This window comes from Eschrichtius robustus, chromosome X (genome assembly GCF_028021215.1).
Source record: "Eschrichtius robustus isolate mEscRob2 chromosome X, mEscRob2.pri, whole genome shotgun sequence".
NCBI lineage: Eukaryota > Metazoa > Chordata > Mammalia > Artiodactyla > Eschrichtiidae > Eschrichtius > Eschrichtius robustus.
This window is the reverse complement of record NC_090845.1, coordinates 59,000,425-59,025,964: the sequence shown is the minus strand read 5'-3', so window position 1 is coordinate 59,025,964 and position 25,540 is coordinate 59,000,425. Positions and strand designations below refer to the sequence as shown.

General features: G+C 42.7%; 1 protein-coding gene across 1 annotated transcript in view; it reads right to left on the bottom strand.

Moving 5' to 3' along the window:
* Positions 1–226: 226 nt before the first annotated feature.
* AR (androgen receptor) overlaps positions 227–25,540 on the bottom strand; it is a 168,058-nt gene continuing 142,744 nt past the window's right edge. The window contains exons 4-8 of the mRNA XM_068532991.1: positions 12,698–12,985; positions 6,135–6,279; positions 2,052–2,182; positions 1,035–1,192; positions 227–382 (exon numbers count right to left, since the gene is read on the bottom strand). Coding sequence (XP_068389092.1) covers positions 227–382; positions 1,035–1,192; positions 2,052–2,182; positions 6,135–6,279; positions 12,698–12,985 — 878 coding nt within the window. The remainder of the gene's footprint in view (positions 383–1,034; positions 1,193–2,051; positions 2,183–6,134; positions 6,280–12,697; positions 12,986–25,540) is intronic.

Sequence of the window (25,540 nt, the reverse complement as noted above, 5' to 3'; positions counted from 1 at the left end):
GTTTGAAAGTGCCATGGAGGGTCAGATAGGGAGGCAAAGAAAAGAAAGGAGGAAAAGAGAAAAAAAAGCCCAGCAAATAGAACTCAAGAACATCTTCATGACAGACTGTACATCAATAGAGGAAATTCCCCAAGGCACTGCAGAGAAGTAGTGCAGAGTTAAAACAGGCAGAAGATCTCTGAAAAAGGGAGTGGGGTGGGGTGAGAAAATGGGGGCTTCCAAAGCTTCACTGTGTGTGAAAATAGATGGGCTTGACTTTCCCGGAAAGGATCTTGGGCACTTGCACAGAGATGATCTCTGCCATCATTTCTGGAAAGTCCACGCTCACCATGTGGGACTTGATTAGCAGGTCAAAAGTGAATTGATGCAGCTCTCGTGCAATCTGCAGGGGGACAATAAGAGAGGGAGAAAACAGGGTTGACAAGGAGTTGGCTTCTTGTCAGGGTCTATCCCCACATTCTTTGATTTCCTCCTCTTTCCTTCCATGTCCTTGGGCCTCCCTGTGTGTGTGTGCGCGCACGTGCATGTGTGCACACGCCCGTGCGTGCACGCGTGTGTACACCCACATGTGCACTAAATTGTCTCCAGGGAGTCATTGAAGGCTCCCAAGAGATCTCTTACACCATTGCAAGCTCTCTGACTCAAGACTGGGTGTTCCTTTTCCCCAGCACAGACACACACACACACACACACTCACTCTCTCATACACACACACAAACGCACATGACTCGAGGAAGAGGGGGAAAACATCCAGGTCTGTTTTGTCTGCCTAGAGAACTTATCTACTCTAAGCCCCTTCTCTGAGTCCCAACTGCTCTGTTCTCAACTCCTCCACCTCTTTCACAACATCCAGCTGGGACACTGTGACCTGTGTTCCTTTCTTCTTCATTGAATTTTCTTCCTGGACCACACTCAAAGCCAGAGGGGAATGGAAGCACCTCCCAACAGGTGGTGCCAGACCTTAGAAGAGCATATTATCACTTGGCTCTATCAGGCTGCTCTCCCTGACAAAGCACCCTCCATCGTTTGCTTACAGGCTGCACAGAGTCCAGGAGCTTGGTGAGCTGGTAGAAGCGCCTTGAGCAGGATGTGGGATTTTTTCTCTTGCATGCAATGATACGATCAAGTTCCTTGATGTAGTTCATTCGAAGTTCATCAAAGAATTTTTGATTTTTCAGCCCATCCACTGGAACTGATGTGGGATGAAGACAGAATGGGGAGGGGAAGCATGCCCACGAAGGAGCATTAGATAAAGCACCAAGTTTTCTGACCACAAACTTGACCCCCACCCCCACAGGGAGAGACCCATCTACTTGGTTTCCTGTCACTTGAGGCTTATATGCCTGGGACCTTCAGGAAGTCTGCCAGGAAGGTCTTAGGGAAAAGGCTAGCTGGACCCAGTGTGTAGGGTATCAAGTAAATAAAATTTACTGAGCTTTTCCATTCTCTAGACTTCTCATCTACACATTTCTTAGGACCTATGGTTTTACGCCGTTCACAGTCTGGCTCTGAATTAGAAAATTAAAACACGTGGTCTTGAATATCAAATTTTGTCTCCTTTCTCCCTCATAGAGGCTAAGCACTCTGCTTAGAAGAGACATTAAAGAAATATTCCTTGGCTGCCAAATAAGCCCTGTCTGAGTTGCTTACACAGACCTTCTCTTTTTGGCAGAAGAGGAAATTCCTTCCAGGAGGCAATCCCTTCTGCCCTACAAGACATATAAGGTGGTCCTTGCCTGTTTCTATGGTAGAAGCTATGGAAAAATTCAGAGACCTGCTAAAACCAGACAAAAAGGCCTTGTACCAGAGAGAGATTGGGGGTAAGTGGGGATCTAATGGAGGTTGAATTCTAGCAAAGAAATTGGTCTCTAGCCATGAAATTCATCCTTGTTAGGAAAAAGGATGCTAAGGGAGAGTGGAGGAGGGAGGGTGAAAGGGGAAGGGAAATGTTCAGGAGCTGGCTTCTTCCCAATAATCCTTTAATGAAAAAAGCAGCTCCCCTCTGATCCCCTATGCCCCTAGGGGCATTCCCTGCCCTTCCAGGCACTTACTAATGCTAAAGAGCAGCAGTGCCTTCATGCACAGAAATTCCTGGGGGGTGATTTGGAGCCATCCAAATTCTTGAGAGAGGTGCCTCATTCGGACACACTGGCTGTACATCCGGGACTTGTGCATGCGGTACCTGGGAAGGAAACACAGAGAAAAAAGAGAAGTAAGGAAAGGCTTACAATAAACCCAGAGAGAATGTCTGTGGTTGCCCTCCCCTTTCCAAGTTCTCCAAGAAGAGCTTGCTGTTTCTCTTGCTGGTGCTTCAGTGACAGGAACAAAGTTGTTCTTTTTTTTCCAAAATCATGATATCCTGATAACTACTCATCTTCCCTGTCCAGGATATGGGTTAGCACATGGAATTTCCAGGTACCCGTTCCCCTCCTGTTTCCTGACACAGGGACAGGAAAGCCTAACCAAATGAATACAATGGGCCTGGCACATGGTCTCCCTGACTACAGTCCTAATACCTCAGCTGCAGCCAGAGCCAGAACCTGCCTCCCAGACATTCAAACTTGGAGGATTTCTAGGAGACAGGCCTTAGAAATCAACTCTTAACATAAGGACATCAGGATTCCCAAGTGACCACACTTCCCATATTAGAAATTTAATCATTTCTTTAAAAACTCCCAGAAAAGGAGATTCCCCATTGTTCCATTAAATGAGTTCCAATGCTTATCAAATCAGCCAGAAAATATTTCTGAATGTCAAATCTAAATGTCCCCTGCTGAAGCGGAGCCTACTCCCTCATATACTGGCTGTTCCTTACTACAGTTTGGGAGTTACAAACACGTGTAAGCTGCTTTTATTATAGTGACTTGTGAACAGATCATCACATTATCACCTATAAATTATATAGGGAAGTGGCCAAGGCTTGGACAGATTCTCGGGGGGAGCAACCTCTCTGTTCCATGACTGGCCATGGCAAGCCCGTAAGAGAAGATACAGCATCCTCCTGATAGCAAACCTTCCTGGTTTTCAGCACTTCAGAAATTGTGTGTGTGTGTGTGTGTGTGTGTGTGTGTGTGAGAGAGAGAGAGAGAGAGAGAGGGAAAGAGGAGAGGGGGAGAGAGAAATTGATTTTATATCTTGTGGAGAAAGGAAAGGGAATTTGACACTCACTTAAGTGGTGAGGAAAAAGACCTCCCAGATTGGGTCTGAAGCCTGTGGTTTGACATTTTGGTCCCCAAACCACTAGCCTCGTTCACAGGTTGAGCAGGCCTGGTACTGGCTGGGTGGAAGCTCAGCACCCTATCTCAGAGAGATCTTGGCTGGCCTGGAGAAAGAGGGAAAGGAAGGGGCAGATAGTGTAGGAATATTCAATGCAGGCTGGAACCCAACTGGAAAAAGGAAGCATTTAGATAGTATCACAAGTCAACTGACCAAAACAATGCTGTTCCAAGCTCTTTCGCCCTAAGGAATTTTCAAATAAGATTTGCTGAGCCTTAGGGCATGGCCTTGCTCTGGTCTGTCTGTGCTTCCAAGCCTCTGTTGATGACAACACTACAGCATTTTTACCATTGAAATTGTAATCCTGACGTGAAGGATTGCTGTAATACTGCTGCAGACCCCAGAAACAGAGAAAGTGGAGAAAGGAGGGGAGAAAGGCAAGGGAAGGAATTCAAAGGGGAAAGGAGTAAGACCTGAGGAGAAAAGCAAATAGAATAGGGAACAGCTAGAGGAAAGAAAGGGATAGACACAGTGTGGAAGGTAGAAAGCAAGGGGCAGGAATGGAATTCAGGAGGTGAGCAGAAGTAGGGGGGATTAAAAGAGAGTGGAGAAGTGGGGAGACAAACATTGGAAAAAAATGATGGAGCACAGTGCCTGGCACATAGCAATTGCTGAAAAAATGATATGTTGGAAAGTGCCATTATGATTCTATTCACTATTCTACAGATGAGGAGAATAAGCCTCAGAGAAGTTCAGTAATTTACCCAAGGTCACACAGCTAGGGTTCAGGTCCATTACTCTCACAAACTGTGTTCTCCACAAAGAGGGGAGGAGAAAAGAAGAAAGCGGGGTTGATGACAGGGTTTGGTGTCAGAGAGATCAGCAAATGGGTTGGCCCAGAATCCCTGTCTTTTTCTTTGGGCCTCCGTTTCCCCATTGGTACCTTGAGGAGGCTAGCAGCAACTGGTGGCTTTCAACTGGAGAGGTACTGCCCCCTTAGTGGGTGCTAGAAATGTGTGGGGGCAGTTTGGGCTGTCACAGTGACTAGGATCCTATTTGGTATTTAGTGGGCAGGTACCAGGGTAGTTAAACACATTCCAATATGCAGGAATGTGCTAAATGATGAAAAACTATTCCTCGGAAAATGTCAACAGCATCCCTGTTGAGAAACATTGGTTTAGATGATTCTAGCGACTTTAAGAGCTCTAACATGGCAGGTTCCTATAAGAGGAAGGGGGTCTGCTGTTTCAGGAGCCCTGGGGCTTGATATAGAACCCTGACTCTGTGGGGAATCCTGTGGTACCTTTTGATGAGGTACATGGAAGTGGACCAGATAGCTGAGGTAGGGTGCCACATATTTACACAGAGGTGGAAAAGGAAATGAAGATTTAGAAAATAGCCAATTATCACCTTGCAAAGGTTCAAAGGTCTTCAGGCTCTGGATGGGGAGAGTAGTGCAGGTGCCCAGTAGTTGATTTAATCACTGGAGGGCAGCAAGAGGGTGGGTTGAGAGATGAACAGGAAGAGGGCTTTTTAAGGCCTGCTCCAGAAGATGGCATCATAGGTAACTCTTTGGAGATCTGGAAACCACAAAGCAGGTTGTGCCAAAAGCTCAATGGTTATTCTTAGCTTCTGGCTACCAGGGCTGGCTGAGTTGGAAGAGGGCAGCTGGGGACGCTTATTTTCCCCCATATGGCACTGCTGTACTGGAAGGAACCACTGGCCTGTAGATTTTATTTTAAGGCTCTTCTGGATTAGAGGGCTAGAGGGGAGGGAAGGTCAATTCCTTCCTGACCAAAGGGATTCTCTGTGGTGAGACTAGCTCAAAGTTCTTGGGAAGATTTTTCTGGCCAGCTCCATTCACAATGCCACAAGGGACCTCAAATAGCAGACACAGAACAGATTATCACTGTTAGGAAAAGAGAGTATCGGAAAGGTACTTCTTTTTTATTTCTTGCCCATTATGGGACAGACATTTCACATCCATTAGCTCCTATTTTAGTTGTCATAACAAAACCATTTAAGAAAGTTTTATTTTATTAACAGATTAGGAAACTGCGGATCAGGGAAGGTAAGGGTCTTACCCAAAGACAATGATGTAGGAAATAACAGAATAGAGGTTTCAGTTGAGAAAAGTACAATTTTAAAACCTGAGCTCTTGGCCAAATTCATGAAAGGTAAATAGAGCTGGTGGCAGGGCAAGCTTTTATTAAAACTGTTTTTAAGAGAAGGGAAGTGGCTGGGCCAAGGTCACATGGCCAGAAAATGGTGGAGCTGCACTTTCTCATCACTTACCATCAGGAGGCAGTATAAGAGCTAAGAGTTACACAGCCATACTTTGAATTCTGTTGCCAACATGCACTAGCTGTTTGACGTTGTTGGGTAAGTCACTTTATTTTGTTGAGCCTAATTTTCCCCATCCATTCAATTTTTTTTTAAAGGGGAAATCAAGTTCTCATGAGTGCTCAATGAGAAAGGATTAGGAAAATATCTAGTATGGTCCTGGCACAAAGGAGTTTCTCAACAAATGGTGACTGGCAGTAGCTTTTGATGGTAGCATAAGGGACCAAAGGAACTTCAGCCCTTACAACTAGAGTCTCTCTGTTCACTCCTTATGTTGTTCAGAGTGAAGAAAAAGGACCCTGACATGAGGGTCTGAGATAAGGTAAAAGCAGGTCAGAAGCACTGCCAAATTGCCAGGATTCAGTCTTGATTGGGAAAAGCGATGGCCTTCCCCTGTTCCCTCCTACCAATTGGCCTTTCAGTCAGGCAAAGCCACCTCAGATTGTGCAGGCTGGCTGGGCTTCTACTGCCTCACCTAAAGGTCAAATGAACCAACTCTCACCATTACTTCCATTACCATCATCACCACCAACGAGGTCTGTGTCTATGTGAGTTCTGGACACATAAGCACTTACTCATTGAAAACCAGGTCAGGGGCAAAGTAGAGCATCCTGGAGTTGACATTGGTGAAGGACCGCCAGCCCATGGCAAACACCATAAGCCCCATCCAGGAGTACTGAATGACTGCCATCTGGTCGTCCACGTGCAAGTTGCGGAAGCCTGGAGATAGGGCAGAGGCAGTGGTCAGACTGAGCACTGATGGGCTGAGTGAAGTCTGGGACTCTGCTGGGCTGAGAATTTCTGGCACTCGGGCTGCCCTTGAGGAGCCCTAGGGGCCATCAATGCTGGGGAGCAGGAGGAGAACAAACTATATGGTGGGGATAACACTCTTTGCACTCCCTACTTCATTGAGCTGCTCAAAAGAAACAGAGGCAAAAAGTGCACTGTCCATTGGAAGAGAATAATAATCTAACACTCACTGACTGCTTACAATGAATTAACTCTTTTCTAAGCATGTTACTTATATTAATTCATTTAATCCTCACAAGAATCCAATAAAGTGTATACTATTATTGTTCCCATTCTGTGAATCAATAAAAGTGAGTCACAGAAGGGTTGAAGAACTTGTCCAAGATCATAAGGCTAGTAATTGGCAGGTCAAGTTCCAAAGCCAGTCTGATTCCAAAGTCTTGATCTTCAGAAAGGCTCACTGCCTTTCCAAAGATGCAGTGTAGTAATCATTTCTCTCACATGAACAGCACTTTTCACTTTACAAAGCTCTTTTCTAGCTATAATCTTGTTTGTACCTTCTAACAACCCTGGGAAAGGGATACTATTATATATCAGCATATGGTGGAATGCATCTGACAGCCATGTCTTCTTCACACCACCTTCAGGTTCCATCTCTTTTCTCTGACCCTTTTCCTGCCTCCCATTTCCTCTCTATTGTTTTCTATTCAACAAATACCTGGCCCTGCTAGTTTCCTACTCTACTGCCATTCCTGCTTACTGCCATTATTATACACAAACAGGCCCTTTATGACCTGCTTTCTTAGACTAATTTCTTACCATTTGCCTTCTCATAATTTAGGTTCTAGCTATTCTGAAAAAACCCACAGTTTGCTGAACATACACACACACACACACACACACACACACACACACACACACATCATACCTCTAAATCTCTGCTATCTCTGCACAGGAAGTTGCCTTTCCCTAGAATGCATTCTTCCCTCCCCAGGCTTTCCATCTGATAAACACCTACTCATCTTTCAAGTCTTCACTGAAAGCCTACCTCCTCTGTGATGTCTCTTCCAACTCATCCAAACAGAAGACCTAGTGATTCTTCTTTTACCATCTTACTGAATCTTAAGTAGCTCCGTCCAATTATAGCACTCATTACACTGTACTGGAATTTATCTATGCACATATCTGTCTCCTCCGTAAGACTTAGAACTTCTTGAAGACAGGGACCATTCCCTTCTTATTCATCTTTTCCTCTCTAGTATATAACACAGTTCAGATATTTGAGTAGGCGTTTAAGAAATATTAATTAGACTTAGGACCCTCATTTTTTCATTTTATAAAATGAGAATTATAGATGATCTCCAAATTACCTCCCTTAAGCTCAGAGAACAGAGGCTCCCAGATGCTGCCTCCACATAGGTAGAACAGATATGGCTATGCTCTCCTGGAGGTTTCCAAATAGTTGTATACTTAAAGCATCACCTCAGAGCTCATCCCCTACCAGTGCCTCATTTATCTTCTCCTTAACAGATCCAGAATTATCTGAAATTTTGTCTTACTTACCTTATTAGGAATGCTTACATGAATTTGGATAATGCTTCTAACTTTCCTGATGATGACCTCATTTAACCCTCACAATTACCCTAGAGTGTGGGCAATATGACATTATTTTGCCAACAAGGAATCTGAGGGCCAGAGAAGTTAACTGACTTCCCCAAGCTATACAGTCTGTATGTGGCTGAAATGGGACTAGAACCCACGTGTTCTAATTCTCTTCTTCAGTGCTTTTCCCATACTACTGCTGAACAACACAGCTCAAGAACTACCAAGGTCATGAGTTTTTTCTTAGCCATAGGCTCAGGTCTGAAGTCTACACTATCTAGACACATTGTTCTGTTTGGTTGGTTCTTGCCACACACACCCCCTATTTACCCTTTTTTCCTTTAGGTCCCAAGCCTACCAGATGTCAGGATGCTAGAGTTCCTCACATTACCACCCTTGACTGCAATCTTAGCTCCCAGGTGTGTGCCTCACATCTTCACAGGAGCTAGTCTGCTAACAGACTAGCTGGAGCCTCAGATCCCAGAGTATTTCCTGCCTGAAGCCCTTCTGTAGCACAGAATACCTGGGACTGATTCTTTCCAGTAGGAGATGAAAAGCCAGGGTCAAGTATGGAACATCAAAGAATCTCTTTGGGAGGGGCCCCAGGAGCTTGAACCCTGAACCCCTGGGGTGGGAGGCAATGGGAATCAAGGAAAGCCTTGGTTGGTGAGTGTGTGAATATGAGGGTGCATGGGGGGATGAGGATTAAACTGTACAAATACCAAGGAAGCCATCAATACTGATGATTTTCCCCTCCCTGAGATGCCAGAGAACTAACAAAGAGGAGCAAAAGGGAAAGCTTAGTTTGGCAGTAATACTAATTAACGGTCCTTAGTGAGAGCTGCTTAGAACTCAAGCCTAATTACTGTATATGCATCAATAACATAGCTGCTTCAAAGGCTGGGCATTAGAGAACAGAGTTAGGTATTGTAATCAGATTAGACCTATAGGAAAATTAGCCCGCTAATGCCCAGCCTTTGAAGCAGCCTGCTCAGATAGTACGGCTATCAAGGAATGACTTGAGGAAACAGTAGCTCCAGCCTACAGGTTTCCTTCAACATACATTCATTCACTCAACACCTATTTGGCGCTGCATTAGGCTGTTTTGGAGAAACAGAGAGAAGTCATGGTTTCAGGTTATGAAACACACCAAACAGGTTAGGGATTAGAGGCTAACCTGAGATTCTGTTTTCTCACTAGAATCCAATCAACATCATTTCTTAGCAATCTTCAGTAGAAACCTATAGTCTCATGTCTAGTCTGGAAGGACATACCCAAAGAAAGGTCAATTAGGAGATCTTTGCTGCTTTAGTGCACCTGGCAGCCAAGGTCTTCAAAGAAGACAATTCATCTTTGGGACCCATGAATGAGCTTTTAGGAAAAACTAGTGGCAGCTTAAAATGATTTTAGTGGTTTAGTACTCAAGCTTGATAATAATGACCCACCATTTACAGAGCATCTTCTATGTTTCAGCTATTATACTAGATGCTCTTTATACCTGATTTCTGTGTTGATAACAATCTGCAAGGTAGCAATTGTTCTACCATCTCTACAAATGAGGAAACAAGTACTGCAGACATGTGATTTGCTCAAAGTCACACAACTAGTGTATAGCTAAGATTCCAAGCCAGATACATCTGATTATAAATATACTGTGTACATACAGTCTACTCGCTCTCCCTCAATAGTTATCATTTACTAAAGTACCAGGTGCTATAATAGGCAATTTACATATATCATCACTATCACAGAAAACTTCACAACAAAATTGATCTGAGTAGGTACTTAGCACAGTGCCTCTCAAAGGACAGGAACTCAATGTGTTCAATTAGCAAATAACTTGAATTAGTAGGTGATTATTGATAATATGAATAACAGTTCTAATGAATGTGGTACTTGGCTTTCTTTTGAAGCTATTCTTTTTTTTTAAAACATCTTTATTGAAGTATAATTGCTTTACAATGGTGTGTTAGTTTCTGCTTTATCACAAAGTGAATCAGTTATACATATACATATGTTCCCATATCTCTTCCCTCTTGCATCTCCCTCCCTCCCACCCTCCCCATCCCACCCCTCTAGGTGGTCACAAAGCACCGAGCTGATCTCCCTGTGCTATGCAGCTGTGAATCTATTCTTTAAATTACTCAGGGTCAGAGATCATTTCCTTAGACAAGCTAGATGGTGAACTGATATTAACTTGCAGACTTGTTAATGTAAGGAAAGGGCTTCCCACCCTGGAGGTTAGGCTGAGGAAATCCAGTGACTCTCAGTTATACAAATTGTGCCATAATGACTTGCACCAGGTTATTGTTAAGACCATCAAACTAGAACTCAGAGGGTGTGAGCCCAAGCTCTGGCTGCATTTGTTAAGTGACCAAATGGAACAAGTTAATTAACCTCTCTGAACCTTATCATTTGAAATGGGAGTGAAAGTCCTTATGATTCATAGGACTGCTATGAGGATTAAGTGGAATCATATATAAGAAAAGGTTCTATCTTATAAAATGAGACATTAAGGTGTCTGGCAACTGCTTGGAAAGATTAAATTGAATCTCTGTTAGACACATGACATCAAGACACCCAGCTGAATAAGTGATAAGAATTAAAGCAACTTTTTCTTTTCTTCCTTTTTTTTCTTTGTATTTTTTTCTTCCCTGTGTGAACTCTCTGTTTTTGGCACAGTGTATATGCAGCCAGAGTCCTTGGGCCTTCTTCCCAGGGATCTAATTGGCTAGTCAACCTCAGCTTTCCAAGCTAGGAAGGTGTTAGGGACAATCTGGTGGCTGTAACTGGGCCTTGTGAGTTGGAAAGACAAAAAGGGGGCTTGACAGTCAACATGCAATGTCTTCCAAGGCAGCAAGTCCACATTATGACCCAACTGGCCTTGGATAAAGCCTTGGTCCCTCACTGTGAAGTCCGAGGCTAGAGAACTACAGGGGTGCTACACAGACTATGGGTAGAGTTGGATGAGGAGGGGATTTGGAATTAGGAGGGGACCTGGGCTCAAGTTCTGGCCCTGATACCTTCTGAATGTGCAACTGTGGGCAAGCACATCACCTCTCAGAGCTTCAGTGTATTTATCTATAAAATAGGGAAAAGATCCCTACTTTACAGGATTCTTATGAGGATCAAATCAGGTAATACATATGAAACTGCTCTGTTCACCATGAATTCCCATCTGATTGACAGTTATTATTAAATGGCAGGTTAATCTTTGACTCCACAAGGAGAGGTTTGGTTGTTGATGTTTCAAAAGAATCTTTCAATCATGGAAGTTTAGGATTAAGAGAACCCTTAAAGAGTTTATGCTTCTCTTGTTTCCAAACTGTGTTCCCTGGAGCACTAAGATTCTGCAAGAGTGATCTGAGGCTTCTCTAGGGGTAGTGAGGGAGAGGCACTGGCTTTAAATCAACCAGCTCCACTTGGATCTGTGTATCATGTTTTTGAGAAATAAAGAGTTTGGGGCTTCCCTGGTGGCGCAGTGGTTGAGAATCTGCCTGCCAATGCAGGGGACACGGGTTCGAGCCCTGGTCTGGGAAGATCCCACATGCCACGGAGCAACTGGGCCCGTGAGCCACAATTACTGAGCCTGCGCGTCTGGAGCCTGTGCTCCGCAACAAGAGATGCCGCGATGGTGAGAGGCCCGCGCACCGCGATGAAGAGTGGTCCCCACTTGCCGCAACTAGAGAAAGCCCTCGCACAGAAACGAAGACTCAACACAGTCATAAATAAATAAATACATAAATAAATAAATAAAAGAACGTGAATTTCTAAAAAAAAAAAAAAAAAGAGTTTGGCTGCTAAAGGAACGTTTGTGAATCGTTGGATAGAGGATCTCTGTGGCTTCTTTAAGCTCTAATATTTTAATAATCAGACCTTTCCAAGCAACAGATGGCCAAGAGAGGAAGTGAGTTACCCATCACTGGAGGTATCCATGCAGAAGTTAGAAAAACACTTCATATTTCTTTCACTATCACCTAATGTTTCCTTCCACTATGATGATGCTAAGGTAGTTTATTTTATTTATTTTTTATTTTTTTCTTTTTTGGTCGCACAGCGCGGCTTGTGGGATCTTAGCTCCCCGACCAGGGATCGAATCCACGCCCCCAGCAGTGAAAGCATGGAGTCCTAACCACTGGACTGCCAGGGAATTCCTTAAGGTGGTTTAAAGAGCACCAAGAGTTCCTTGAAGTAAAACTGGAAAACCATCAATTTAGTCCAAACCACTTTTCACACATTGTACAGATGGAAAAACTGAGACCCAGAAAGGGAAGGGATCACATAATGAGTTACCAGCAGAGCTAAGACTAGAACCTAACTGTTCTGACTCCCAACCCCATGTTCCTTCTATCATACCATATTATAAGAGTTCCCATGGTATGGGTTCCAAGTAATATTAAAGACAGAATATCAGTTAGGCTCAAGATTATCTTTGGGGTGAACCTGTGTGTGTACATATAGAAGAGCATCTTAAGGCATATAAGGGTATGTCTATGTGATCCATGATTATGGGAACATTTGCTGACTAAATCTGTGGGTTGAACATAGAAACATGGTTGCTGTGTGCTAATGTGAGGCACATAGGATACTCGATAATGTTGCTCTTCTCCTTGATTTCTGAGTTTCCTTATTTTTAATGTAGGGATTTCTACCAATCTCTTCCCTCACAAGGTTATGGTGAGGATTGCATGAGTTACTGGATGGGAAGCAAACAGACATGGTGCTTGGCCCAAAGGAGGCTTCACTAAATATGATCTCCCACATCCCATGCCCCCACTTTCCTTACCAGGCAAGGCCTTGGCCCACTTGACCACGTGTACAAGCTGTCTTTCACCCAGTTCATTGAGGCTAGAGAGTAAGGCTGCAAAGGAGTCAGGCTGGTTGTTGTCATGTCCAGCACACACCACACCTGGCTCAATGGCTTCCAGGACATTCAGAAATATGGGCTGACACTCATAGCCTTCAATATGTGACACTGTCAGCTTCTGGGCTGGCTCCTCAGTGGGGCTGGTGGCGCTGGAAGCCTCCCCTTCCTCCTGTAGTTTCAGATTCCCAAGTTTCTTCAGCTTCCGGGCTATTGGGAAAGAAGGGAAACTTGGATTTATTATCAGTGGCCAAAAACACACAGCACAGTTACCCTGTAAGAAAAGCTGTTTGAGCTAAGAAAACAAGGGTGTTCATTCTCCCTAGTCACAGACTCTAAACTCCTTAAGGACAAGTGCTCAGTTTAAACACTGGTTAAGTGAATGATTCATCATTCTAAATTCCTACTAAACTCAAACTTTCATATCTTGCTTTCTCTGTGATCCTCTTGCCAGACAGACCTAGTATATCCTTGGATTGGGCTCTGCCTAAATGCAGTCTCCAGTATTCATACCTTGGACCTTCAATTAAATCATTTACTAATATATTCATGATTCACTCATTTGTTCATTCAACAGACATCCATTGTTAGGCCTTTGCTTTTGGGTGGCGAAAAGAACATAGGCCCTAACCCAGTTTGGTAGAGGAGAAATAAATGCCCGCTAACAATTCTAACAATTAGAAAATGTCAAACTGGTGAATGTTACAACAGGAGTATTAACAAAAGAGGAAGAACAACAATCTCTCTGCATAGGTGGGGTCAGGAAATGTTTATGGTGATATATGACCTGGACCTCGAAGAATAGTGAGGATTTCACCAGGCAGAGAGGAATGGAAAGGGCATAAACAAAAGCACTGAGTGTTTAAGGGAAAAAGAGACCAGTGTGGCTGGAGTGTATATTGTATATGTGGGGAGACTGGCTATTTATGAGGTTGAAAACAAAGGTGGGGTTTGACGTTAAAGGAGCATGTATATCATATTAAGAAATTTGGGCTTTATCACACAGATGATAGGCAAATATAGAATGTTTTAAATCAAGGGAATGTTGTACTTGTGTCTATGTCTAGCATGTCTAGCAGATTGCTAGGGAAGGAGACTAGAAAGGCAGATCTGTTGGAGAAGGACTAGACTTATCATCCCACTTTGGGGTCAATGAATGGGAATTTTCTGGTGTTGCAGCATTTCTCACTTCAACTATAACAGCCCCAGGTATTGTCAGACATTTACACTCATAGTTGAACATACACTGTAACACATATATTGATTTTCATCTTTAGTAAAGGGGAGAGAGAGAAGCTGAAGTCTGAAATCCCCAATTGTATCAAAGAAATAACAGAATGTCCCTACCTTTATAATCTGCCTGTAAAACGGGAACCATCCATTAAAAAGGATGATAGAAATAACATTTTAAAAAAACAAGAATAATCTAAAACTCAAACCTTAAGAACCATCCTCCCACTGTGCTCTCATACACACAATTTACAGGTCCTTGAGCATCCTGATGTTTACATTGTGCTATTTTCCTTAGTATTTATATTGGCAGAAATATAAATAATTGAAAAGGCCATAACTCTGAGATCTAGCATAGGCAGTTGTACCGGGACAGACCATAAACCACTTTAATCTCTTTAAAATAATAATAATAATAAAATTTAAAAGGTATAAAACAAAGAGAGAAGCTGATTGCTCAATTTTAATGGATAAATACAACAAAACCTGTTGCTGATCTGTTTCTGGCTCCTGCAAAAAAAGATACTTATCTGGAACTGACTTTCAGCTCTAATTAGAAAAATAAGTCTTGCAATGCAAACTCCAATCGTAGTACAACTCAGTAAATCAATGAAAGAATGAATCACATGTTTGGATCAACAACCGGGGTAGAGGAGGAGAAAATAGAGGGTTTGGTGGTGCAAGAAGAGCCCAGAGAAGAACTCAGGGTAAAATAACAAGGAAGCCTGGAAAATCAACACAGAGTTCAAGATGACCTTGTCCAACAATCTTTTCTGCAAGGTTTGGGCACAGTCAGTAATAGGAGATATGCACACCCACTGTCAACTCCCACCTCCCATCAAGGGCACAAGCTGGAGGTATGGGCAGGGCTAAGCTCATCTTGTCCCAGAGCTACTGGCCTGGCCCCTAAAATTTTTTGTCATCTGGGGAACCCATTGCTGACATGGGCTCATGTAGGCAGCTCCACAGACTGAAAGTGCCTTCTGGATCTGCTCCCCTGGTACAGGTTCTAGAGGTAGACATTCTCTTCCCCATCACTGGTACTTTCTGACCTTGGGCTCAGAAGTTGCCAGGCCATGTAGTCCCCCTTTCAGCCTGGGAGAAGACAGAGATATAATTAGCCTTATGCCTGAGGGAACTAAGAGATATAAGGTTAATTATTTTTTCTGAGCCTTCTATATACTTCACTTCATAAGCATATTATATCACTTAATTCCACAATGATCTTAGGAGGTGAGGAATATTTCCTATCTCTGTTTTGCAAGTGAGTAAACTGAGGTAACACAGCTATCAAGAAACAGAACCTAAAAATCTTAACTTAGTCTGACTATAAAGCCAATGCTCTTTCTACTATATCATACTGCATCCACAAGGAGTCTGAAGCCCTAAACCCTACTTCTAGCCTAATAGAGTTGAGGAGTAGGGCTAGGGTTATATCCTCCCTGCCTTCCACCCTCACCCGTGACTCTAAACTTCAGTAACTAGAGTCAAATACAGAAAGGAAAAGGCAGAAGCTATGAGACTCCTCTAGTCATTTGCCCAAAGTAGAAATAGGTTTGGGGAACTATAGTGGCTTAGAGATTCATAGCATGACAAAATAGGAAGGGTCATTAGAACTCATCACATCCAGGGGGTTCACAGAATTAATATACCTTCATCGTCTACACAAGTAATACAGTGTGTGTGTATGTCTGTGTGTGTGTGTTTATAGGAGAATGGTGGGAACTCTGGTGAACTGAAGTGAATGCTTTACCGCCTTCCTGCCCCTGTAATGCATGTGCACATAACACACACACACATACACATACTCCTAGAAGGCCTTCATATAATATTTTAGATTTTTCCTAAAACTCATCTGTATCCCAAAGTTGAATTCAGGCCTTAGCCATTATTTCAGGACTTCTGTTGTTAATCCAACATTTCAAGTCAAGGATGGAGAGCCTGAGGCCACAGTGAGTGTGGTCACCTACTGGCTGAGCAGAGACTAGAACCAGGCTCTTATTCCTAATCCAGAGTTCCCTGTACCATACCAGCTCTCTTTTTGAGTAAGTAAGTCATTTCTACTCTATCTCAGTACCTGCCTCTCTGAACTCCTTCTAGATTTGCACTGCCCAACACAAGAGCCACTAGACGCATGTGGCTACTTAAATTTAAATTAATTAAAATTAAATAAAATTAAAGATATAATTCTTTAGTCTCACTAGCCACAGTTCAAGTGCTCAAAAGGCACATGTGGCTTATGGCTGCTACAATGGACAGTACAGTTACAGAGCATATCCTTCATCTCACAAAGTTCTATGGAATACTATTGTGAATCTAGACTGTTCTCTGGGGCAGCTGTCCCATTTGTCATGCCCTACTCATGCTACTGATTAAAAAATGAATCCAAATGAGTTGTATATAGAAGAATCCATGGGTTTTTCAAAAAGGTGGAAGGACACAGAGAAGAACTGGTGCTGGTGCAATCAGCGAGGTATGCTCTGTCACCTTGACTCTCCCACCAATGACTCAGATCTCAGTGGGCTGATGACTCGTGGACCTAAGCAAACTCATTACAAGCAAGATCAATATGTGCAGAGACTGTGGGGAAAATCCATCAACCTAAAATAATTCCCCTTCTCTGCATAGTGCTAATGAAAACTTGGCTGGTATTTTCATATCCTCCTCCTCTAGACCTATATGGCATCTGCTTGAGAAAGAGAATCTGCATTCCCACTTGCCTCCAGGACCTGGGTAACCTGCTGTCCCTGCGGCCACGGTGGACCAAGCTGCACCAGGTGTTCTGGCCTCTCTGCCTGAAGAGGGTGACTGTACTGAACATAATTGAAATCAGATTCCATTCATTCTGCCGGGGGATCCTCTGTTCTCTCTGTGCAGCAGAGGCCAGCATGTTGCTAGACGACTTGGAATGCTGGACAATGAGGCTTGCTAGTCTCAGCTGTTACTCAATGCCCAAGGCCTTGTTTTCATCCATGAAGGCCGCCCCCACACCCCTCCTGTCTCCTGCACCTGAGCCCCAGAGTCATATCTAACTCTTTCATGTGAGGTTCAGGCTTGTCAGGCCCCTGTGTTACCACAGAGACCCATTGGTTTGCTCAAATTGAGTGATGAAGCCAGGATAAAGGGGACAGTAAAGGTTGATAGTTCTAATGGTGTGTGAGCTACTTTGCATCTCATCACTGTCTTTCAATCGTAGGTCAAAGCAGTGACAAGAAAGGGACATTGTCAAGGCACATCCTTGTCTGTACCCAATCTTTAAGGGAATAGAGCCCTTGAAAACATGCCTGGATCCTGCTGCCTGGACCCTATGGGGAACTGACTATTCAGCATAGTGGCATTAGACCCCTATGAGGGCTGTCTCTACAGCAACAGAGAAAGATTTTTCCAATCAGGTTCAATGGTACATCCCTCAGGAGAAGTAGATGTGATTAATCTGTAGCTTCTATAGCCACTATGACCACTAGGCACTATTCCAGCCTTATTCCTTGCTACCTCAAGACAGAGGTTTTCTCATCCTTGGGCAGGGGACAGGCAAGGTGCGGTAAAGTTTACAAAGTCTTAGAAAATTCAAGTTCCTCTCCCCAAGGTCAAGGATGTTTCTCTTCCTTGAATCTCACCATGGAATTTGAAGCATAAAAGAATGATTTCCTGTGGTAGGTATATTTGATGGCCACCAATATTCCCAACCCCTGGTGTACACATACCTTCTTCCAGTTATTTAGTCAAACACCAATATAGGTGCTGTTGTAAAAGGATTAGGTAGATGTAATTAAGGTCACAAGTCAGTTGAATTTTGAGGGTCGTTATACTTGATGGGCCTGACCTAATCAGATAAGACTTAAAAGGGACTGGACTCTTCCGGAAGGGTATTCATGAAATCAGGGGGATTCAATATAAGGAAGATTCTCTGTTGCAGGCTTTGAAAGTGGAGGGGGCACACATGGCAAGGAATGAGGGCAGGCTCTGGGAGCTAAGAGCAGCCTCTGTCAGACAGCCAGAAAGGAAACAGAAACCTTAATCCTACAACTGCAAGGAACTGAATCCTGCCATAATCACATGAGCTTGGAAGAGGACTGTGAGCTCCAGATTAGAACGAAGCCCCTGACCAATGGTTTTATTTCATCCTTGTGAGACACTGAGCTGAGAATCCAGTCATGCTGTGTCAGACTTCTGACTTACAGAACTGTGAGCTGATAAATGGGTACTAAATTTGAGGTAATTTGTTATGCAGCAGTGGAAAACTAATACACTTTCCTTACAAAATTGTGGTATAGACAAGATAATAGGCTTTGGAATCAGAAGATCTTGGATTCAAATCCAGCTCCGTCAATTACTAGCTCAATAACTTTGAGCCCATTGCCTAGCTTCTCTGAGATTCTGTTTCCGCCTTTGTAAAATGGGGGAGCCGCTTCCTGCTTCCTAGGACACTTATGAGAACTAAATGAGAGAGAATGCCTGGCACATAGTGAGCCCTCCAAAATGATTTTCTTCACTCTCCATCCATTCCTAAAGAGTAGAGAGTGACTGGATTATGGGAGACCAAACTCGGACATGGGGAAGAAGGGACAGCAGGATTAACAGAGAACCAGATATGGCAGAGAAGGGAAGGGAAGAGTGACACATTATGAGATGAAAAAAAGTAACTGAGTTTCTTTAGCATATAACTGCCTATAAAACTGAATTCAGGTCTTAAGTGTAATTCTAAATGCTAAATAAACACAAAGGTACATTTGGTGCAGAGCTTCAAATTCTTTGTGAAACCAGACTAGGCTGTACTTATGTGAATGTCTGAAATTATGTGTGTGTGTGCAGGTGCTTATATATTATAATGCTTAAATGTATGGGTCATGAACTCGAATATCTTCACTAGTCAGGCAGATACGCAAATGATCTAAAACAGCCTAGTGAACATAAATGGGGTGGGCTGGGGACAGGGAAAGTGATTGATGCCCTGCCTAGGGGCAGTCTAAGTCTGTTTGTGCTGGACAAACAATTCTGCAAGTCAGTTTTGGCCTGCGGAAAACCAATTTGTAGCCTCTGGCTTAAATCATGCCAACCATCTTTCCATCCACTAGGATTAGAGTCAGGGGATCTCACTGTACAACTTTAGGTTTAGATATTCAGAGGAACACTGGATTAAGATCCAGGGGAGCTCACTGTATGATCTCCAGAACATCTTTTCCTTCTTTTGCTCTTAGTTTCTTGATATATGTACAAAGGGTAGTAGTTAACAGCAAATAGTCTGGAGTCAGACTGTCTCAGTGTTAAGCCTGGCTGTATTACTCACTAGTTGTGTGACTCTGGGCAAGACTTAGCCTCTCTGTACCTCAATTTCCTCATCTATAAATTGGGGATAACATTAGCACCTAACTAATAAGGTTGTTAAAGAGGGATATAGACACTGTGGTGGTGTCTGAGAGTAGAGGGAAGATTCTACACCACCAGAAGAACCCTCCAAGACCGTAGCAGGGTGAAAAATTTCGCTGTACTTAAGGAGGCAGAATGCAATGATGACATCAAAGTTCTAAAATGTTATTCACAAGAAAGGGCTTTTTATTATTGGTGGTGGTATTCACTTTCTTATGGGATGTCTGACCTTGAACATATCCCTTGATTTCTCCTACACCTCAGTTTTCTCATCTGACCTGACTACTTCATAGGACTGTTATTTGGAGAAAGTGAGATGATCTCAATGAAAGTACTCTGAATTCTGTAAAGGTGTATATCAATGGGCAGGCTATGACATTTTCCAAGAATGAATCTCTAGCTAGAAAACATTCTGAAAAACTGCTTAGGGTGGCAACCTATAAGAAATATTGTCTTCCATCTTGGTCAACTGGTCTCGAGCCAAAGGTTGAGGGCCAAACTGACAGGTTTAAGAATCCTAAGATAATTATAGGATCTACCCCACAGAGTTGTTGTAACTTTACCTAAGATAATACATGTAAGGTGCTTAGCAAATTCTGTAAATTCTGTAAGTCAATACATGATGCCTCTTACTCTTTCTTGCTAGTTGCTAAACCCCACATTGCTCCACGTCATTCCCTTTATCTCAAGCAGCTGAATTTCTCTCTGAAAAATCTAACTGATGAAACAGGGAGATCAGCTCGGTGCTTTGTGACCACCTAGAGGGCTAGGATAGGGAGGGTGAGAGGGAGACACAAGAGGGAGGGGATATGGGGATATGGGGATATATGTATACATAGAGCTGATTCACTTTGTTATACAGCAGAAACTAACACAACATTGTAAAGCAATTATACTCCAATAAAGATGTTGCAAAAGAAAAAAAAAAAGAAACATATAGAGTTTCCACAGGGATTTAAATCAATTAGGAGAGATAATCAAGTTAGAAGTTTCCCCAGACATCAATCTGGTACAGTAGTGGAGCCCCAAGGATTTTAAAGGGCCCTGAGAGGAGGCAAAGTAGGCCTGAGCATGTGGCTCCAATAAACCCTCCTTCTTTCAAAGCAGTGCTCTATTCCGTATCTTCATTTGGGACTCTGCATCAGATTTTATTTGAAGAAAAGATTCTATTGCCAAGAAAATGTTTGAAAGCCCCAGATCTTGTCTATTTCTTCCTTTCCCATTGAAACAAATCCCTATTATAAAGATGAGCAGACTGAAGGCCAGAGCTAAGTCTTGCCCAAGGTCACACAGTTAGATAGTTGCAAAGCAGGAACTAGAACCAGGTATCCTGACTTCTATGGTAGTACTCTTTCAATTTTATCAGGTAGGGTAGCATGTTAGTGGGGGGAAGGGTCAGCTGGAAATGAGTGGGGAAGAATTAGGACAAGGATAAGAGACAGGGAACAGAGCCAGTTCTTGGCAGTCATGGAGTGAGAGATTAGTAGGGGTGCATCCAAGTGTAAGTGTACACAAATAAGTGTTGGCCAAATTCTCTCAGGCAAGAAGGTTTCTTGGTCCTTCCTCCCATGCCCCCATTCTCCTCCCAGTCCCAATTCTGAGTCAAAGGAATAGCCAGGGAAAAGAATATTGAATTTTATCTTTCAAGGTTTATGTTGGACTATTTAGTCTAATGGTTTTTAGTTCATGGAGGAGTAAACGTAATTAATAATAGAATGATATGCAATGCTTCATATGCTTGCCAAAGCACAGGACCTGGCAGAAACTATTTCCAAGTCTCCTCTCTCTGACTACTGAGCCAGAAGAAAGAGGTTCACTGTCCAGATGCCATCCTGGGTGAGGGGCACAAGGTCATTACCAAAAACCTGCTCATGTGAAATTGCAGAGCCTGGAAATTGTTTCGCATATGAGGCTTTTCCACTGGAAAAAGTAACTACATGAATTTAGAGCATACATGCTTTTACAATTACATTTAAACTGACATTAAAAACAAATGTGAAACAGTCCAAGCCGAACAGGTCAGCATGACCTGGAAAGCAAACGAGAGAAAGAAAAAAAAAAAAAAAAAGAAAGAAAAACGAAAAAGAAAGAAAGGCCCAATGTTAACAGCATTAGTCCTGTCAGTCTGTTGTAAATAAGAAAATACCATTGGTGTATTAACGGCTTTATTAAAGGAAAATTCACTAGCAGAAATATGCAACACTCAAACAAATAGAAAGCAGTTAAAAAATAAACCACATTAACCTTTCAATCCACATTAGGGAACCTCTTGTTGGCCTGGAGATTAAAATTCTGCCCCAAGGAGGGGGAAACTCCCTTCCCTCCTTCAAGTCCTTCCTTGGCTTTTCTCCAGAATGTTGCTGAGTCAGGGGAAGGAGAAAGAAGTGTCTGTGTGTGTGTGTGTGTGTGTGTGCGCATGTAGGTGGAGAGAGGAGAAGGAAGAGGGTGGAAAATGCAGGTCCCAGGCAAGGCTGGAAGAGTGTTTCTGACCCTCATACCTGTCTGCCCCGGCCTCAAAGACTGCACATCCACCAGAAGGAAACTAGTTTCAATATGGAGGCTCTGAGGCAGAGACAGAGCATAGCAAGATATTACAAACTCTAAGGACCTCTCCTCTTACATCAATGCAAATTTTGAGGCTGGCTTGGGAGAAAAACAAGGCTTCATACTTGCTGGAGAAGCAAGTGTATGGTGTGAGTGAACAGTGTGGGGCACTAAAGCTAGAAGAGGTAAAGTCTTATCTACTTTCCTCCATCATCTTAACTTTAATAGAAAACAAGAGAGTAGGCACTGGTTCTTAGATTTTGCCTTCCTCCTGCTTTATGAAACGTTCAAGTGTGTGTGTGTGTGTTCCTAAAAGCAGAGTCACATTAACTTTGGGAATAGGGAGAAAAGAAATGTCTGACTGTAGTCTCCTGGTCTGTTTGAAGAGAGAGGCTGGCTGGCTTTTTGGGGGTGTTTCTCCAGGAAAATCAGAAATCTGGTCTTTGTTTACTGAACTTCTGTGGATCAGCTACTACCTTCAGCTCAATGATGGAGCCTGAGGTTAAGATCTAGTTCCTTGGCAGTGGTCCAGCAAAATGGAGGTAAGAGGAAACTCATGAATTGCCTAATAACCAAGTGAAAATGCCACAGGAGCCTCAGATAGGTACAGTGGCTTCTTGTTCAAGGTAGCACTTTGAGTCCTATTAGCAAAGCTTCTTCCCAGCAGCAGCACACTGTGGAAAGCAAGTCACTTAGCCAGAGCTTCACTGCATCCACTTGAGTCAGTGCCTGATGCTATCATATACAATCAAAAACAATCAAAGGGCACTCTGTTAATGCCAAGTCATATTATAGAAAACAACAATCATGATGCTCATGACTACATGAATTGGTAACTCTATTATTTAGTCCTCACAATATCCCTGTGAGGTAGGGAAACACCATCAGTCCCACCGGGAGGAGTCATCAACTAAGAGAGTAGTCCCCAGTCCCAACATTAAAGTATCTATTGAGGAGCAAAAGCTTAAGCCCCTAAGCTTCAGATTCCAGGTGTTTCTGGCTATCCACTAGAGCCCTCTAGAACCCTCAGTTTGAATGAGGCAGGTCAGCCTTTCTTCAGTGTCTGGTCATTTTGAGATGCTTGCAGTATCCAACCTGGATTTTTTCTAATATGAAACAGCGACACTGGTGAACGTAGCAACTTAAAGATGGGCTAGCACCTAGCAGGCCCCATAATCAGATACTTGAGTCAGGTCCTCTGACATAGGAGGCAGCATGCAAAGTTGGGGAGAATGAGTGCCTGCCATTTTGGACTGGGGGTTTCCTTGTCTCATTTCCTACCTACCTGTAAGACAGAAGTGAGACTGGGAAATGGAAAATTCTTTACTTGGAGTTTTGTGGGTTTTTTCCCCTTTCTTTTCTGCTTTATTGACGAATATACTAAAGAGCTTATATATGTGTTTGTTATGTGCCTCTTGCTACGTAGCAGGCAAGAATTAAGTGGTGGTGGTGGTTGGGCAGAGAGGACGTGGAGGAAGGGAAGGGAGGTGAAATTTAAAGGTCTCATTATAGCCACTCAGAGGCCAACAAAGACTCCTTATTCAGTTTTCTGAATTTCTTGCAGCTGCCAAACAATCCCATAATATTACAAACATTATTACTCAGCTTGGAGATGGGAATGCTTCGAAATTAATGTCTGTGTGCCTAACAGCTCACTAATCAAAGCTTCCATGCCTCATTTTCCATGCTGGTGAGTCCTCAGTCTCTTCCAGTTTCATTGTGGCCAGCATGATACACCACACTGTGCAGGCCCAGGCTGGTGACCTTTTGTCTTGGTCAAGATCCAGATTTTCTTTTTAGTTCCAAATGTCAGTCCAAGTTTTCTGCAGGTGATTTCTTCAGGATTGGTGCTTACATTGTTTTAAGTGCTGACTGCTAGAAGTCTGAAATGTCCCTCAACAATCAATTTTCACTTCAGCCACAGAACCACTGGTCCAATGGGGTATTAAACAGGAGAAAGAAATACATTTATATGCCTGGGTTAAGAGACCTAAAAAGTGTAGCAAGAATTAAATGGACTGAAGAGAATGGAACTTGATTCCAAAAGAGGTGATCTAGAGTAGTGATGCCATTTGCAGTTTACTTCTTACATATCTGTTGTCATGGAAATATCATCAATAATAGATAATTTGAAGGCTCTACTGGTTTCTGGGTGGCTGTGTATTTCCCCCTTAGTTCTACTTCATACAAACGTGATCCCAAAGGATGTACAAAAGTCTCTAAAAAAGCATCTTTCTCAGGTAAATTGTCTATGTGTAAGTTCAGGATAATAAGAAAATATTCTAAACACTTTTGTTGATCTTAAGGAATACATTCTCCAATTTGTAACTACAAGTGGCACTCTTCTTAAATCAAAAGTAAAATGTTTTCATACAAACTGTTATCAGTTCATATGAAACTTTTTTTCTGAATTTTTATATTTGGAAAATACTTGCCTCTGTATATATGACCTATTGTGGGCTGTGTACTCTTAGCTTTCTGCATACTACCTTCAAAAAACATTGCCTGTGACATCATTTTACTCTCTCAAAAGCACCTGAGGGAATCTGGAGCACTCACAGTGAAAGTAAACAACAATAAAATCTTTCTGCTGCTATTACACTTTAAAAACTCAAGGATTTTAAGTGGAAATTTTATAAGTTAGATACTTATTCAAGAACCAGATATGTGGTATCATCAATTTTGATGATCAGAGAAAATTATTTACCTCTACCATAATTCTCTAAAAACAAATATTCAGAGACAGACTACAGCGTATATGTGCTGTACCAGATAATTTGGTTTGGAGGAATAAAGAGATATGGTCTCTCATCTCTCCATATACAAGTTCATTTGAGAACTACAATTAGAGAGAAGTATACCTTTTTCTCTCCAATATGTCACCAAATATGTATGTAACCAATTGGAGGATGGCAATATTGACCCTGGAGGGCAGATTGCAAGGGTTAATTCAGGGGAAATTCAGAGACCAGAGAACCAAGGAACCAGTACCATAATCCACACTCCTATAGCACAGAGAACAGGCTCCATTAGTGACTGGGAGCACACAGACCAATTTTCATCCAAAAAAGGAGGTACAGTGATATTTATTGTGTGCCTACTATGTACCAGTTTCTTTACAAATTTACCACCATTCTGTAAGGAAAATTTTATTATTCCCATAGTGTAGTTGGAAAACTGAGTCGGGGAAACTGAGGCTCAGAGCGATCTAATGATTTATCCAAGGTCATCAAGATAGTAAGTGCCAGAGCCAGGACTAGAAACAAGGCCTGTATGTATACTAGTCCACCATGCTATTTCCACTATACACAGGACCTCTTAAAGCACAAAACCAAAAGAAAAACAAAACAAAACAAAACCAGAAACTGTAAGTGCTGAGCCACATGTTGCACAGGTTGGTGTCAAAATTTATAGGGCAATTCTGCTCCTCTGTGCATGCCTCAGTTATGCTGATCTGTAGGAGTACTCAAGTATCTAAGAAATTTGTGTGGGGAGTAGCACTTCTTAGAATTCAGACTTACTGCTTACATCTCCAACCTAGAGACATTTTGGGCTCTAATCTACAGAGTCCAAATAGAAGGGAGGAAATTCCATTAACTGAGTTCCACATTGTTGATGCTTTAT